The sequence below is a fragment of the Megascapheus bottae genome, chromosome 3, assembly GCF_031878675.1.
Source record: "Megascapheus bottae isolate mThoBot1 chromosome 3, mThoBot2.hap1, whole genome shotgun sequence".
NCBI lineage: Eukaryota > Metazoa > Chordata > Mammalia > Rodentia > Geomyidae > Megascapheus > Megascapheus bottae.
The window spans coordinates 29,951,040-29,969,281 of record NC_143511.1 but is presented as its reverse complement, the minus strand read 5'-3'; the positions used below and the strand labels follow the sequence as shown (position 1 = coordinate 29,969,281).

The 18,242-nt window shown below is 42.8% G+C and overlaps 2 protein-coding genes across 2 annotated transcripts; both read right to left on the bottom strand.

The window, feature by feature from the left end:
* Positions 1 to 615: 615 nt before the first annotated feature.
* On the bottom strand, positions 616 to 4,562 carry LOC150065151 (ral guanine nucleotide dissociation stimulator-like). Its single transcript, XM_090329313.1, has 6 exons — positions 4,344 to 4,562; positions 3,535 to 3,750; positions 3,110 to 3,213; positions 2,578 to 2,662; positions 1,162 to 1,227; positions 616 to 762 (listed from the first exon to the last, which is right to left on the bottom strand). Exons 1-6 carry the CDS (start codon positions 4,560 to 4,562, stop codon positions 616 to 618), a joined length of 837 nt encoding a protein of 278 aa, XP_090185439.1.
* Positions 4,563 to 4,581: 19 nt separating this feature from the next.
* On the bottom strand, positions 4,582 to 17,470 carry LOC150065150 (ral guanine nucleotide dissociation stimulator-like). The gene is made up of 7 exons (XM_090329312.1): positions 15,642 to 17,470; positions 14,170 to 14,277; positions 8,243 to 8,430; positions 7,632 to 7,727; positions 5,281 to 5,474; positions 4,734 to 5,026; positions 4,582 to 4,647 (listed from the first exon to the last, which is right to left on the bottom strand). The coding sequence occupies exons 1-7, from the start codon at positions 15,723 to 15,725 to the stop codon at positions 4,582 to 4,584; spliced, it is 1,029 nt and encodes a 342-aa protein (XP_090185438.1). The 5' UTR covers positions 15,726 to 17,470.
* Positions 17,471 to 18,242: the final 772 nt, after the last annotated feature.

The window sequence follows — 18,242 nt, the reverse complement described above, 5'->3', positions numbered from 1 at the left end:
TGTCCCACACAGGTCCCTCCCTATTTCACTGGGTTCGTTTACACAGCCATTCTCGGGATAGTCTCCTAAATCCTACCACAGACATCCAGCTTCCTGCTGGAGGTCCCTAGCCTCTCTACTCAATGTCCACATAACTCTAGAGGACACACCTGCTAGGCTTCAACTACATTGTGTGTGCAGTTGCGACTCACCTTTCTCAACTTCTGAAAGTTAATTACTCCCTCCTGAAAGACAGACAGGAATGTGGTTAGGAATGGCTCCACTCCTTGCCTGGGCTGCTTGCGCCCTGGAAGCAGAATGCACATCCAGGGAACTGAGTAAGGGCAGCACCCAGATGGGACTTGCCCAATGTCTAGCCCTTCCCTGGGGACAGGGATCACAAGAGCCTCTTATCTAAACACTCTGAGGGCCTTGGGCTTCAGGTAAGATGACTTTGTTAAACACATTTGACATGTCTTTCAGTCTTGACTAAACTCTCTTTGCCCCAACTAGGCAATGTTGAGGAATTTGCTGTTTCAGGTGGGTAATCTGCCTGTATCTCTATAGTCAGGCAGCTCTGCCTGTCATATGGAAAAATGGGCGCAGTACTCTGCTCAAAGAGTAGATGTAAGGGTCTCAAGGGCAGGGGACTTTCTCTACCAGCCCCAGGCTCACAACTGGGCCCTGGCTACTCACATCCAAGAAGTCCTGAAAAGCCGCATCAATCATCACAAGGTCCTTTAGGAATATTCCTAAGTAGGGAATAGTGTCCTTGACCATAACCTGTAAGATTGGTTGGGGTGATAAGCTAGGACCGGGGCCCTTCCCCCAAGACATGCTCAGCCACCCCTAGCTCCACATGGCTTTAGTATCAGAGAAGCCTGGGGATCATATGGCATTCTCTCTGAAGTTCCTTCTTGGCAGTTAGAAATCCAAACTGCATCCACCATCCGTTTTGTTCCTGGCTGACATTAAAGATCTCTAACTGGTGTAGCCTGTGCCCAACAGCCTCCCTCTAGATTAAGCCCTGCATCTGGTAGGCCCAGAAACCCTTCCGCAATAAGAACAGGGCCAGAATTTCCAAGACATGGGGTCCAATTCTAATAGTGGGGGAAAGGTGAGAAGACCTGCAGGAGGCTTTTTGTCCCTTGGGCAGTTGAAGCCTTGGGCACAGTTACTCACCACCTCCTTTGACTGCCTCTGACCTCTCTTGGCCTTCTTCTCCTTGGAGGCAAACTTGGAATCCTCCTGCCATGAGTGGAAGTAGAGTTAGTGAGGCCTCTCTCAGCCATCATCCCAGATGCTGAACAAAGGATTCCCTGGTCATCTGTGCCAAAGGCCTAATGATTGCCTAGCAAGCTAGTTCTAGCTCAGTCTCTGCCTGAGTTTCACTTTTGTGGGATCCCAAGTGAGGAACATGGACTCACTCCCCCTGTTTCCATGTGCAAGGTATGCAGGTAATATACATGCCTGGGGAGGGTAGGGTGCTTGGAGAGCTTAGTAGCATCTTCCTCCAGTGGTGCTGTCCTGACTTTTTGGAGCTCTGGAGTTCCAACATTCCTTTCTCCCTTGGATCTCATCATCCCAAAGCTCCCCACCTCTCCATATATATGCCAATGAGAAACATGAGGTGCAGAGAAATATGGCAACCTGTCCAGTGCCCTGCAGCTATACAAGGGGCCTCCTCTGGCCACCGACCAGGGTCTTCTCCTTTAGCCCTTTAGGGTCTTCCAGGGTCCCTAGAGTAACTGAGGCTCAAAGAGAAAGGAAGATTGGAGCCTTCTGCTTGCCCCAGGTGTCTGCATTCTCTGTTCTGGCATTGGGCCCACATCTAAAGCAAAGTTTGTTCTTTTTCCACAAATCCTCTCCTAGTCTCCCATGGAAGCTAGGTATATTACACTTAAGATGGGGAGATTCTCAAGGGCCTGTGATGTGGACAATTTGCCGTGTGATAAGGAAGTGACTCCTGCTTCCTTCTACATGCTAGCTACTAGAGAATTTAGGGGGAAAAATTCAGTGAGATGATCACTCCCTTCCATTTTTAAATCAGCTAGGCTCTCTATAGATCAAGCTGTTGTACGTCCCTCAATTTTTTTTTTATCAGCAGCTTCTCCTCTAGAGCAGAACAGGGCCCACTCAGTTCCCTCATAGGTTACATCCTGAGCCTGGATGTTTGCCCTGACCCAATGACTTCCATGTCTACTCAGCCCCAGAACAACCCTGAGATCCCCTAGGGCACTCCAAAGCAGGGCTCTCCCCAGTGAGGTCTTGCCAACATTAATGGCTGCAGAAGCCAGGGTACCTGGGGACTGGTGGCCCTGCTCTCTAGAAAAAAAAAATACTCAGTCACATCCACCAGCATAAAAGTCTGACTGATATAAATAAAATCCCAGCAGGAAACAAGACACCCCAGTCCTGGGCTCATCTGCCCTGCTAAGATACCATGTCTTCCTGCACTATATCTAATATGAGTTGCCTCTTGGCTACTGTTAAAGCAGCCTCCTCTTCTTAATCCAGAAAACACAGAATTGAAATTATCAACACATTCTCAGGGAGCAATTAACATGCATTTGTTCTCCTCTCGCCCACCTCCCCTACCTTAAATAGCAGCTCCCTGAACCTGGAGTGGTTATTTTCTGGGGAAATTATCTCTGACAGTTTTTGGAATCTTCGGAAGCTATCCCTGCAGGAGAAACCAAGAGAAGGTGACAGTTGGAATGATGGAGTTGAGAGAATGGAACTCCATTTTGTTTTAGAACCAAGACTTCCAACTGCCTGGACAAAACGGTTAGAAAAGATCCCTTTGAGCCCCAAGGCCACACAGGCTTGGAGCAAGTTTTTGATCCTGATGCAATGGTGTCCAGTTCATTTCCAATATGCAGTTCTGGTATGAGTTCAGTTAAACAGAGATCAGTGGCAATCACAGAAATCTGGCAACTCCCCCCGTGTCTCTGTCCAAGTTCAGACAGATAGGTAGATGACCCCTCCCAAAGTCAGACCAGACAGTCAGTACCCAGGCAAATGGAGTCCCATAGCCAAGACATCCATTCTCTAGAGGTTGGGTCCTGGGTCTTAGTGTGGGTGAGGCCAGCCTTGGTGCAGGCACAGCTCCTGCAGAGAGAGGACCCACCTGGAAACCTGTTCCCATGTCCTCTCCAGCCGATGGATGGAAGAGCTCTGCAGGGCAGAGGTGATGGCAAAGAGGGAGGAGAAGTTCCTCAGGACTCGACACTCCTGGGGAGAAAGACTATGTGAGATGTGGATGATTCCCACACCAGATCTCACCATGGTTGCTGGCTCAGCCTCTCATACTTGGTAGGATTCTAGGAAGATCAGGGAGTACAACAGGAAATGTGGGACAAGTAGGAAAATCCTTTTTCCTCAGCCCAAGATCTGGGTGAGAGAAAGGAGTGATCACATAGAGAATGAGTGGCTTGTTAGTAATCACTGTAAGTGGGAAGGAGGGACTGGGATCCACACAGGTCTCTGGAGCCAGTAAAAATCCTGAGAATATGTGGTTGAAAAGAGAGTGCCTGGAGGACATCTGTATCATACCCAGGCCACATGTATCCAGTGTTCCACCACAAGTCTCCTGTCTGGTGCCGTCATGCTATGGTCCCCCAGACAGCTTGTGATTACGCAGGAGGACACATTGTTGAAGTGAGTGATGTTGGCCCAGATGGTTGGGGCCAAGTGCTCCTTGACCTTCTTGTCACTTTTGGACCAGATAGAGCCCAGGCAATGGTAGGGCACTACCTTTTTGAATAGCTCCTGCAGAAGAGAATGGTGTCATTAGCCATGTCACAGATTGCAGTGCCCAGGTAATGATGTGATGACTATAGTAAGTGATGGAGCTAGGGAAGTGGATGAGGTGACCTGAGCCTATGGGAATCTCTAGACCTCCTGTGCTAAGCACTTAGTACAACCAGAACCAGAGTTACACAGAAGGAAACAAAGGTAGGAAAATCTATCAAGCAGAAATTAGTTCTGTGTGAATGACTCTGGCCAGAAGCATCTGCCCTCACACCCCACCTCATGCCTGGATCCTGGTACACTTGCGATTTCTTCCCTTAAAGGCCAATCTTGTCTTCCCTAACCTCTCATACAACAGCTGCCTAAAAGGAACTAATGCTGGAGAGGCTTCTTGGCATAAGAATGAGCTATAAGTCTGGCTGTGAGTGGGAAGGGAATGGGTCTCCTCTCTGCTTTAGTGTTTTCCATGTCAGAAGTTTGTTTTTGATGTGGTTAGGCATTGTGAAGCTGGGATTTAGACAATACCATGGCCCCTTGGAGAAGCAACTACAGAACAAAGCAGCAGTGAAGGGGGTACGCCACCCTCCATTCAGCCCTGCCCAGGACCTCACCGCATCCATCATGGTGAGCTGCTCTGCCACCAGATCAGGAGGAAAGGCCAAGAAATCACACTTCTCCTTGTACATCCAGTTCTGTGAGGTTCCACAAGGAAGACTGGAAGGGTCTCCTGAGGAACCTGATGCCTCATTAGGCTCTGAATCAATGGAACCTGAGGCCACTGGTTCCAGCTCGGGAATAGGTTCTCCATTTGTCTTGGGCTCTTGACCCATAAGAGGAACTGGCTCAAGCTCAACAGCAAGTACTGGGGCTGACTCTTGTTTCAGCTCTACATATGGTGTTGGTTCTCCTGCTGAGCTGGGCACCAGAACCACAGCTGGAGCTGGCTCTGGGTCTGAGCTAGCTGATGAGGGTTCTCCTGCTGAGCTGGACACCAGAGCCACAGCTGGAGCTGGCTCTGGGTCTGAGCTAGGTGATGAGGGTTCTCCTGCTGAGCTGGGCTCCAGAGCCACAGCTGGAGCTGGCTCTGATTCCAATTCTCCTTCTTGGCTTGGCACCCTAACTAAGGCTTGTCCTAAACCTGAATTGGGCTCCAGCTCAGAATTAGAGCCATTTACTCCAACTAGGCCAGGCATCAGAGCCATGGGTGGAGCTGGCTCTCCTGTTAGGCAGGGAACAATAGCTGCAGACTGAGTTGGCTTCAGCTCTTCATAAGCATTTTGGGCTGGTAAAAGACCTGCAGGAGGACACAAGATTCTTCACATTACAGTGTCATTCTACGTTTTTTTCAAAGCCAGAGAAGATACCATGTGCTAAGAAATGTTCAGTTCCTTACTGTCAATAGATTACCTTCTAAAACCACCTCCTACCCACTGTGTCTTTCAGGATCCTCCTTAAGTCTAGTCCTATGCCACACTTAAATATTCCAACCAGAGAAACCCTGCCCCAACTCCTCTTCTTTGTGCCCTCCTCCCAGCTCTGGCTTCGCACCCTCAGACTCAGCCTTCTTGGGCTCCAGGGCTTCCATCTGGGCGAGGAGCATGTTGGCACGACATTCCACATCTGAACCAGGCATGTACGATTGCAGGTAAACCATTAGCTTCTTCAAGCATGAACGTTGCAGAGGTTGGCAGAAATCCTCTGAGTACAGATCCAGCCAGGTGCCCAAGATGCAGGAAATGGCACTGGGAGGACATAGGTATGCAGCTGAGTCAGAGTCCTGTCCTCTCCCTCTTCCCATTGTCCCCCCTGAGCACCCATGATGGGACAAGCATGAGGCCTGTCTCTATGAATCCAGTATTCAGTGGACCCTAATCCCAAGCCACTTTGCCTATGGACGCATTTTCAGGCCAGGTAAGCTAGGCAGGAGCCACAGATAATATCCAGGGAAGGATCCCAAGATCAATACTGTGAGCAGCTCTGTCTTTAAGAAGCCCCACACTTCAACCTCTCTAACCTCTCCACACTAAATACATTGTCTAAATGGCTTATCACAATGACACCTCAGCTGGTGAATCTTCTGCCCGATTATCTGTGAGCTATGTGTCATCCTACCACACTGTTCTGAAGACACAGCCTGACCCTGGCTCTCACTGAGGGTTCATTAGCCAGGAGCAAGGTCTCCAAACTTGTTTGTGTCCCCTAATAAATGCTGGGTCAGTCTGGCTGAAATAGGCTCTATAGGGGACTGATTCTTCCAGTGGTTACTTCTGAGCCCTAGGCATCCTTGGGTTCCCTGAGGCTCAGATATCTACCTGCTGTCTCATGCCTTTCTCTTCCAGGCAAATACTTTCACCTCAACACGCTAGTAAAATATAGGTCGAAAGAAAGGCAGCTGAAAAAACTGGCAGAAAATTGAAACTAGAGCCTTATACATCATAGCACCAGAATCAATTCAAAATGGAGCAGACAATGTCAAGACAGAAATTATGAAAACATCACAGGAAAGGGGGATGGAAACATTTGAGCTCCTAGACACATGTCAGAACTTTCAAACAAAGATCCAGAATCACAAGAAATCAAAGAAAGACTAGATAAATGGGATTTCTTCACAATTTAAAGTTTCTGCAGGCAAGGGACATAGCTAACAAGCTATATAGAAAGCCTACATCATACAATGGCTTAATATCCAAAATATACATTAGTGCTCAAAATAATAAATCCCTATCAAATAAACCTCCCAAATTCAGCAATCCAATTAACAAATGGACTGATAAGGTAAAGACAGAATTCTCAGAAATAAAAATGGCCAATAGACACCTGAAGAAATGTTCAACATCTCAGGCTATAAAGGAAATGCAAATCAAAACTACATTTAGAAGATTCTACCTCATGCCAGTTAAAGTGGCCAATATCAAGAAAACTAACAATAACAAATACTGGCATGAATATGGATACAAATGAACTCTATTACACTGTTGGTGGGAGGGTAAACTTGTTTGTCCACTGTGGAAAACAGTATGGAAGTTCCTCAAAAAATTAAACATAGAGCTATTCTATGACCCAACAATTCGATTCTTGATCATGTATTCAATAGAACACAAAAAGGTCACACTAAAGCTACAAGCACAACCATGTTCATTACAGATTTATTTACCATAGTCTATATATGGAATCAGTCCAGTTGCCCTTCAATAAACAGACAGATCAAGAAAATGTGGTATATATTAACAATGGAGTCCATCAGCAAGAATGATATTGTAGTGTGGAATGACTTAGAAAAAATGCATTAAGTCAGATCCAGAAACTATAAAGCTATAAATAAACATACTGGGTGGAAAGCAAGGGTATCCAATGAATTAGCTAAAGTTTGATAGAGAGCACAAACAGTGTAATTATTTTAAAAGACTAAGTCAAAGCCCAACAAGGAATACTTGCAAGAGGATAGGGTGGGGATAAGGGGAAAACAATAAAAGAATAAATGGGAAAAGTGGGGAGAACACAGGCAAAAATTCATTGTACATTCTACAGACTTGAGAAATGCAAGCGATATGACGGGTTGTAGAACGATGAAGAAGTTGAAGTGATGACACAGTTCAAGATGCATTGTACAATATAAATTGCTCTGCTAAATAACACAAGTTTTAATATATAATCTAAAATTAAGATAAGGGTAGGGATGAGTTGGTAGTAGTGGGTGAGAATGCTGATCAGCATACACTGCATTCATAAAGTGTTTGGTGAATGACAACTCCTTTGTACAACTATGTAAAGATCATTAAAAAGAACTATTTAAAAAAGAATCACAAGAGATTTGGGCACTGTGTGTCCTTTCTATTGGGCACACAATATCCTCACACGGAGACAGATGTGTCCAGTCTTTGAACCGAAGGCCCACTCACTTTCTGAGCTGGTCTTGTGGGATAGTCTTCTCAGAGTAATAGGGAAGGATTTCAGCCTCTCCACAGGAGTCCAGGGGGACATCACAACGGCAGAACCTGTTTAGAATGTTTAGTGTTACTGGCCATCTCCCCATGTCTTGCATTTCACAGCATTAGAGCGTTCCTGCTCTTTTCACTCAACCATGCTCAGTGCCTGGGAATCTGCTTCATAACTCATAACTCTTGATAATATGGAAGAGCCCAACCAACTCCTTCTGTTAATCCAGTGTGCCAGGATGTCTACATACTGGTTAGAGGCACTCCTCTTAGATAGAATGAGAAGTCCCCTTTTCCAAATGGAGTCTGCTTTCCCTGAGGCATTGGGCAAGTGCTGCTGGAGGCTAGACCTGCTTTCTAAGGGAAACAGGTCCCAAAGAAGAGGTGCAGCCTGCTCTAGTGGGCCAGGCTGGGCAAAAACTGCCAAGGCTCAAACCATACGGTTCTGGCAGTAGACTAAGACAGTGATTTTTGGAAGACGCCACTTCCTTGAATCAAATTTGGGCTCAGAGTTTCAGGCCATTTCCCAGGTCCTGCTTAGTGGTCCCCTGATCTTGAACAAAGTGCTCACTCACCTTTTGAACAGCAGGTCCAACACCTGCTGGGGGCTGGTAAACCTTCTGTAGCTAGACAGAAAGGTAGGGACAAAGAAGGGTTCCCCCATCAGCTGGGCAGGCACCAAGTGGTCCACCAACTCTTCCAGTGTGCCTGAATTGAGTGTCTCTGCCCTTCGGGGTTCACCCATTGTCATTTGATTTTCATCCTAGAATGGGATCAAGGAAGGTGAACTCAAATTCTACAGGTAGCACATAATCTAGTCAAATAAACTAGAAAAAGGAGCTACACACACACACCACACACACGCACACACACACACACACAGTTACAGAGACAGAGACAGACAGAGGTAATGATGACCAGGTATTGACTTGCTGTCCTTTAACTGACACTTGGTGTTCACCTGGGGAAATCTCTCAGCGGGATGGGGTTGGGGGGTGACCCAGCGTCTCCAGACACGGGCGAGGCCCCCTCTTTGGTCCTCTCTCAGGCATGAGCCAAGACAACTTGGGAGACAGCAGCACGACAACATCTTTCTCTCTCCACAGTCTCAAGACCAGTGAACTGGCTGGGGCTGTTGTGCATTCTGGCTACCTAGGCAACAGGGTTCTGAGTTCTACCTGATCTTTCATCAAGGAAGTGAGGTCATCTCCTCTACAGGGATGTTCATCTGAGTCGTTCCCTCACAAAAGGCATTCCCAAATGTCCCCTGTGCACAAACACTTGACAACTAAGCCACAAATACAGCTGTATATAATCCTACCCATTCACACTAGCCATATAAGTCAACTGTCACCACGTAAGTCTGAGAGTATATAGCTGGGCTTAGTAATCTGTTCCAACTACCAAAGAGATGTGGCACTGGATGCAAACCTATTTCCCTCACCTGTATCCCTAATTGTTGAGTCGCTCCAGTATATGGGGACATGTTCAGAGGTATCTGAATGTCATTTGGTAAGCAAGTTAACACCCATCACTAGGGCACTTCTATAATGACAAGACATGGAAAGACAAGGAGTACAACACAGAATTGACTGCGATGTGGCATTGCCTGGGATGCCCAGCACTATATTTGGGAACTGGAGGCAGCTACTTGATATGGGTATTAGGATACTGTTCATTACTGTTTCCATGTCATTGTTGCCTCTTGGTTAGATTTTCGTTACGTCCCTAAGGTAGGTCTAGAAAGGTATTCACTTTTAGGCATTTGATTTTAAGCTTAAGTATTTCCTCCTGACTCTTTTTCACTGAAATTCATTGAAATGTTTCCTTTTTAATTCTAATTTTGAGTCACTTCTCTTCTTTTTGCCAAATTAGAGGAGTACACATCTTATTTTCTCAAAATTTGTTTCATCAACTTGTAGTTTTCTTCAGAAAGCATCTAAATCTTTCTCTTCATAAGTTGTTTACAATATTCATTTTGCATCTGGTACTTCCCTCAGTTTGAGATATATCATTAAACTTTTTCCAAGTCCAGTGTTTTCAGCTCTTCAAATTTTTCTGAGTACATTAAATCTATTAACTTTTCATGATATTTATGAATTTGCAGAAATGAAGAAATATATCACCAAATTTAAAGTAGAATATATATATATATATATTTGTTTTTATCTCTCTTTAAGGGTCATTTTCTGAACGGAAACTATACATGTGCAAAAGAAAAAAATCTCACTGTCTCTTCCCCATCCCTCTCATGTTTTTTCTGTCTCCCTAATGTTCATACACATAACTTCATATAATTTTCCCCTTAGTGACATTCTTGCTGTATTCCAAAGATTCTGATAGGCATTCCACTCATTTAGACTAGATGGTAGGAGAATGCTGAGTTTCCCTTTCTTTCTTCAGGCACTATCAATGAGTACTGTTCATGTTGTCAGTGTTCATGTGTTTGCATATTTTCAGCATCATCTTTGGTTGTGGCTTTCTGGTTTAATTCCAGTAGATATGATAAAGGGATTCATTTCATTTTTACTTTATTTGCTAAAATTTGTTGTATGTCTTTTTAGGAAAATATTCCATGGGCTGCTGAGAAGGATGTGTACTGTGTAGCTAGTGGCTGAAATGCTCTGTAGATGTGTCTGAAGTTTGCAGTTGTTCTGCACTGTCCTTTCTTGGGTTATGCTTTGTTTGGATAATGGATACCTTTTTGAGAGTTGGTAATGAAGTCTAGTACATTATGATGAGATCTATTAGTGCTTGTCAAGAATTCATTGTTTAATAAACCTGAATGTGTTTTGGACAATTTACATATTTTGATTGGATGGTTAAGAACATTCACACTCATTGCAAATGTAAAAATGTATTATGAAAAGACATGTTTTGGGAGGGAAAGGGGGACAAAAACATGAGAAGGGGTATCAAGGTTCGAGAAGTAATGTACCTACTACCTGACAAACATAACTGTAACCCTTCTACACACTATCCCTACAATACAATTTTTTAAAAAATGAAGTAATGTACCCATTACCTGATGAATGTAACCATAACCCCTCTGTACATCACCCTGACAATAAAAATACATTAATTTTTTTTTAAATTTAGAATATTCAGTATGTTAAATAATACCTTACCATTCACATACTTTTGGAACCTCACTCTTTTGTTCTTCGGTATCCAGCAGAATTGCTTTTAAAATGAAGTATAAAACTTATATATTGATATTTGAAACATGGGAAAATAAAGCCAAACAACAACGATCCTATTTTTTTAAAAAAAGTGTATTTCTTTCTTTCCTTCTGTTGTATTTAACATGCTTGCTACCTTTCTATCCTGTTACTAGTTTACTCATCTTATAGGGGTTTGTATTTTTAGTTAAACAAATCCATGGGTAGGATTTCCTTTGTTAGCCTTAATATGCTGGCTTCTTAGTCCTGAATTCTTTTAGTTTTGTTTGTCATGTGAAGTCTTCTTTTTTCCCCCATTTTTAATTGTATTTTATTATCATGGTGATGTATAGAGGGGTTACAGTTAAATTCATTGGGTAGTGGGTATAATAATTTTTGAACACTGATACATTTTCCCATGTTTTTCTCCCACTTTCCCTTCTTCCACCCCCAGGCGAAGTCTTCTTTATACTTGAGTCAGACTGCTCTAGGTCAAACTGGCAATTGTTATCTTTCAGAGCCTGAACTGTGTCTTTCCATCCCCTCTCTTCATTTACTTTATGTTGACAAGTCTGGTAGTATTCTAACAAATTCCTCATTATAGATTGTCTCTCCTTTGTGGCATTCCACATTCTCTCGGTATGTATATCCTGATTTTAAACATAATTACCTTGGGATGTATTGCTCATCTTGCCTTTTTGGTGATCTGCAAGCCTGTTTATACATGGATGATTCTGTCCTGCTTCAGTTTAGGGAATTTTCTGAACTTATTATTTGCAGACTCTCATTATCTTCTGTGTATATTACTTCTCATTCTCCTGTCCCCAAGTTTCTTCAGATCGAATTTGATAGAGGCTCTAAGGTCTTCTAAATTCCATTTAACCTTAATTTTTTTATTAATGTTGAACATCTACTATAAACTCTAATTTCTGACATTAGTTATACACCAACTCACAACGGGTTCAATTTGATTCTTTAAGAGTTCCACATGGATGACTGAATGCTTCATTTCCAGGATTTTTAATTGATATTTGGATATCATCCATTACCTTCTCAAGTGATAACTCTGCTATCCATTTGCGTTCCTTTGTCAATGACTGGAAACAGCTTTCTATTCTCTCAGTTATTGCAACACTACCTGTTTGCTTTCTTTAATCAGTCTTTTCATGCTTTCACTGAGTTTCTTGTTTTAACTTTCTTTCTTTTCACTACCACTTAAGTCCTTCAATTGGGATTATGTACAGGCTGTTGAGGCAGAATTGATGCCCTGTTTATTTATGAATCCAGTGCTTCTTTTCTGGTATCCATACATCCCAGAGGCAAGTTTTGGTAGAGGCTATGATGTGTGGTGTGCTTTGGTGGCTACTTGCACATGACTGGGTTAGGATGCATTTTCTTGTTACTAGATTAGAGGTAGGGGTCTCATTTGCCAAATCATCATGATATTGTAGGTGGAACACGTTGGGGCTGTGGATGAGGAAGCTTTCCTATAGCTACTATAGCTACAGTGGTTATCAGGTTATCACCTTTCATTTATGGAAATCTCTAATGAACACTATTCACTACTATTACTGCAATATCTTTATTTTTTGCATTTTTTATTGTAATTAGTAAAAGGGTTACATGATATTTGCCAGATAGAAGGTGCATTAATTCACATACATTGAGACCCTTTCACATGTCTTCGTACCCATTTCCCTCCCCCCCCCATGCAATATCTTTAGATAACGACAGAAATAAAGATGCATCATCAAGGTTAAAATGGAAAGAAGGCAGTGTAATAAATGAAATGATAATCCTTGGTATTTGGTTATAAATGGTTGTAAGGTGTCCAACATGAGCCTATTAGGAAATGTCTATGAGACATACCATGAGATATGGAGTGAGGTACAAAAGTAATCTTACTAATGCCATGTTGGAATAGAGAGGGAAAAGGTGAAATGTAAGGAATTGAATAGGAAATATACACATGCAAAAAACAAATAAGGGAAGAAAAACAAAGCAACCTAAGCAAACTGGAAACAACACAAGAGATTAAAATAAAAACAAAAAAGAAGCATGGTATTTGACCATCTATAAATCCAGAAACACTGCATATAATGAGGAAGGTTACATTTGGGGGACAGGAGTAAGAGGAAATTTGACCAAGAAAAAGAGTTCTTGTATTTAGAAGAAAAGTACAAATGAGAAAGGATTATAGAAAGATAACAAAGTACCATTTAAAATTCAATAATGTAAGGAAGGTGTTGTCATTTAGCCATGATAACTTGGGGGAAGTGTGCAGAGGCAGAGAGAAGCAGAACTAAAATGTAAGTAAATGGACTATATGAAAAGCAAACCCTAAATATTAAATAGCCTATATGAGATGTACAGAAGAAAGTCTACAAATTGAAATTAGTAAGCAACAAAACTACCACAAACCAACAGAAAGCAAGTTGAACATGCACATAAAAGTCAATATTATGTCTCTATTCTGATGTATCTTTTGGTGAGTGTGCAAGTATATGTATGTATATATGTGCATGTGTGTGAATATGTATAAACAAATTTACTCGATCACATGATTTATATTTGAGTAGAAGGAAGGCTTCTCTCAGTAGTGAACATAGAAAGTTAGAATGTTAGTGAGATCTGAGACTGTGGGTAGCTCAGTTTCAAGGTTTCCCTTTTACAAGATAGCCCACTAGTGTCACTATCCTTGTTATAAGAAGTCAACAGGTGTTTCGTGTGATGCCTACATGGATCAGTGCCCAGCCAAATTGTAAAAACAGCTTTTAATGCTGGCTAGAGTCATGAATTTCCCTCACAGTGAGGTCTGCTGGTCAGTTGTGGAGTTCCCCTGGGTGGGGCTCATCCTTTCCCTCCAGGGAAGCTATGTTCGCTATTTTCTGTATCATAGCACTGTTCTCAATTCTCAGCTGGCCTATTACTTTCTTGTGGTTCTTGGGACTCTTCCTCAGGTTTGCTTTACTAAATGGAGTTTCCCTTTGGTTCCCACACTCTTCATTGTTGGAATCTGTTAAAGTCTCATCCTCCTGAGATACTGAGCATAGTCAGCTTCCTAGGCACAGACAGTCAAAGGCTAGAGGACGTATTCTTAGTGTACGGAGCACAGACAAGACAAACCAAGACAGCACAGACCAAGAACAAAGCTTCCCTCTGCTGCAAGCCAGACTCCCCACAGCATTCCTGCCACAAGACTTTCCAGTCCCTGCTACATTCAGCAACCCACCAAACCCCAGTTTCTGAAAGAATCCATATATTTCTCATTGTCAAGATTGTACAATTCTGTGAAATAAAATTCAGAAGGCAGGCAGAGCAGCCTTTTCTCAGATACTTACCAGAAACCCTTCTTTATACACAGAACTGAAGGAGCCTTTGAGAGGCTTCTGCTCCAAAGCACTGAGTCCTGTGGCTGTACTTGGCTCTCCTGGGCGCCCCTGGCAGGACTGTGAGACAATGCCATTCATCAGAGAGCCCTGTAGACAACTTCAAACACAACATAAAACACCTAGGGCATTTTTACAAATGTACAGTCTCCTCTCCATACACACATATACTTTCTCTCCTGAAATTATGTTCTGAGGAGCATAATCTGCTTTGGACAAAGATTATTAGCAGTAAATGATTTCAGTGTGCTTTGAAAATATTTTCTCCCAGCAGGGCACTTTAGCAAACAACATTAAAAGAATGTGACTAAAAAGGCAGACATGTCCTATGGGTCTGAGTTACTGCAGACCACATAGCTGACATGCAGCTTAGAACCAGACTTCCTAACTCAGGCTCTGCTCCTAAGTATGCCACTCCATTGACTATCAACAAGTATGGGTCATTAATTATGTCAGGGCATCTTCAAGGAGTGCTACTGCAGTAAATTTTTTCATAACCAAGTGTTTTCATACACCTGGCTGCACTCCTTCCTGTAAATCCTCTTTTAAAACTTTAGTGGGGAGGACACAAGGTGGTTTCTTGAAATTCCTCCAGGAAAGATACCCTGTGACAGAGATACTGATTGTAGGAAATTTTTTGGAAATTTTCTTAATTGAAGGGTTAAATGCCCACCATTCCATGTAAACAGAATTTCATGGTGCCAGTGTGGAAATGAGAAATGAATGTTGCTACACAGAAATCTCCAGAGTCAGCAGTACAACAAAGCAGAAAACAGTGCAGATACTGTTAAAAGAGCTGGGATTCAGGAAGGCTGTTTCTCTTTCCATGGTTACAGCTCTACCACTTGAGCCACAACACCACTTCCAGCCTTTTTCCCATGTATGTGATACCGAGGGATTGAACCTGGGTCTTCATGCATGCTAGGCAAGCACTCTACCTCTAGGCCAAACTCCTGGCAAGGCTGTTTCTCTTTAAGCAAGCCTCAGAACGTGAGAGGAATAGGCTTCCCTGAACCTGCTCTGTGCCTGAGGATATTGTGCCTTTCCGGACATCCTTGCCTTTCACTGGTCTGCTCCTGGTTGTAATACCAACTCAGTATATCTGTGACACTAATGCAGGACCAAGCCACCTGGTCCAGGGTTGGTGATTTATTTTTTAACATACTTCCTATAAGATTTATTAATATCAAAACACTAGTTTTCTCAGTGACTGAAAAACAGCAGCCTGGGCTTGGGCTCCCATAATCAAAATATGCTTTCTAAAGCTTGTAGACAGACAAAGGCAAATCAATTATAAACCACTTCATGTTAGCTTCATTTGATGAAGCAGGCCAACCAACTATATTCAGAAAAAAAATGCATTAGTAATACAAAGATTTTTCTTAAGTTTCTTATGGACATGTGAAATGATTTGCTCCACTCACAGTGCTCCTGGCCACTCCTGGGTTCCAGGTCTGCGTAGAGAGAAGTACAAGCATCCTTAGGTAGGCTCCTGCTGCGGGGTCCATGTCCTCACTTGGTGGCTTCTCCCACTGGGTGCAGTCCTTCAGTCCTCCGCTTGGCGCTAATATCTCCTTGCTCCTCTCTTTTCTTCTGTGTTTTAGGGAAGGCTATGCACCAAAGATGAGCCATAACCACACCCCAACTTGCCAGCACATGGCATGGTGCCCCTGGAGCATGGTGAGCCAAGCAAGCCTGCTGCTCTTGTTCATTGCTACGGTGTCAGTAATGCCCTGGGCGGCGTCCGTGAGAAGTGCATACCAGACCGCAAAGTCCCTCACAACGGGCCAGGCTGAGGAGACTGGCAAGGAGTCCTTAGAAACAGCTCTGGTCATAGACAGATGCTCACTCCGAACTCATTCTAAACAGTTCAATATACTTCACACTAAGGAGATCCGTTATGAGATGAGTGATGCTGTGCATTAGTCTTGCACAGCATAATATTGAGCAATGACTTTACTAAATTGGAAATTAGTTGAAAATGAAAGGTTAGGACAGAAGTAACTACTGTGGCTTTAAGAAAATAACTGCATAGAACAAAACCTTGTGTAGTGTTGCATTTTCTTATGTCTATTCCTGCTTGGAAACTTGAAAGATAAGTCACTAAATGAACAAAAAACTATGAACTGCTGGGTACTGGTGGCTTATGCCTGTAATCCTAGCAACTAAGGAGGCTGAAATCTGAGGATCACAGATTGAAGCCAGCATAGAAGGAAAGTACAAGAGAGTATACTGCCAATTAGACACACACACACACACACACACACACACACACACACACACACACACAAATGGGAGTGGAGCTGTGCCTCAAGTAGTAGAGTACTACCCTTGACCACCAAAAATGCTCAGAGACAGAGCCCAGGCCTTGAGTTCGAGCCTCAGGACAGGCACAAAATAGCAATAAATTTATTAATTAAAATCAAACCAAATTTGAAACTGGCACAGGACATCAATTGGAATCTTTCCAGAGTAGATGTACAATATCATGAAACACCTCTAGTCATTAGGACAAATTAAAGCTACAAATTAAATTCTACTAGAATAACTGTTATAAACAAAGCTGAAGCAAGTAGAACTGTGGGTTAAGTAGCAGAGTGCTAGCCTTGAGCAAAATTTCAGAGACAGTATCTACGCTCTGGGTTCAAGCCTCAGAAAAAGCATACACCAAAAACTAAACTTGGAGCCAGGAGTGTGGCCTAGTGGCAGAGTGCTTGCTTAGCATGCATGAAACCCTAGGTTCAATTTCTGGTACCATATAAACAGAAAAGGCCAAAAGTGGTGCTGTGGCTCAAGTGATAGAGTGCTAGCCTTGAGCAAAAGAAGCTCAGAACAGTGCCCAGGACGTAAGTTCAAGCCCCAGGATTGGCAAAAACAAAACAAAACAAAACAAAAACATCCACGAAGGAGAAAATCAATGTTGGTCAAAGTATGAAAACAAAAATATGGAACCCTAATTCCATACTAGATTTTTCTTTTAATTTTTTTTTTAGTAGTAGAGTGGTATGGGCCTCACACTTACTAGGCAAAGCTAGGGCTCCATTTTTTTTCTTGCTTTGTAATTATTTTTTCTGGTATTTCTTCCCTGAGGCAACGTGGACTTCAGTCTTCTACCTCTGTCTCCTGCTTAACTGGGATTGCAGATCTGAGACATCAAGTCATCTAGGACATTACTCATTTCAACAGGAAATATCAAGACAATTACGATGCCCTTTCTGTAGAAATCCATGGGTAAAACTAACAATGGGGAAAATGTAACAGGAACCAACATCTAAATAAGCTCTCGTTAAATTTTATCTCAACTTACCCAGGATACTTTCAGTTATACAAGCTTTTTAAAAAGCAGCATTTTTCTATTCTTTCTCACTATACTGTCATTCCTCCCCTCTCCCCTCCCCCCCTCCTTTGCCATTACCTAGGAGAGGAAATTCAGAATGGTTTTTATAGCTCCAGGCAAGGTCACCACACTCCTCTCCTTAGCTTGCTTACCAGAGTATTGAAGGAACTTTCAGGACAAGGAATACATCTCCAGAGACTAACAGGCAGCACATTTAGAAACCCGCAGGCCTCAAACCTCCATTTGGCTGCACATCAGGCCTCAGTACTTAAGTCCATCAGAAAGCTCTATAAAAGCTCTATAAAAGCTGTCCCTCTTTCACTATCCACCAGGACTGCTCTTTTTTTTCTCAAACAATAGCTCAAGTAGTTCTCATTTTGCCTGCAAATTAATAAAACTTTATTTCCTTTAAGATACTAATCTCACTTCTTGTGAATTGACATGGAATTCAGAGAACTATATTTCCAGTAACATGGGAAAGTTGGAAGCTGAGACAGAGATGATCTTGAGACTACAAAGCCATGTGAAACAACACAAATCCCAGAGCTAAGTCCACATTTTCAAAAACTATGAACTGTATGGACTTCAAACAGTAATCTCCAAAGAAACAGCTAATATCTTGGTTCAAGGGGAAAGGCTTGGGAAATAGACTGAGGTCTGTCTCTGACAGGCTGAGCAGGTGAGCTTC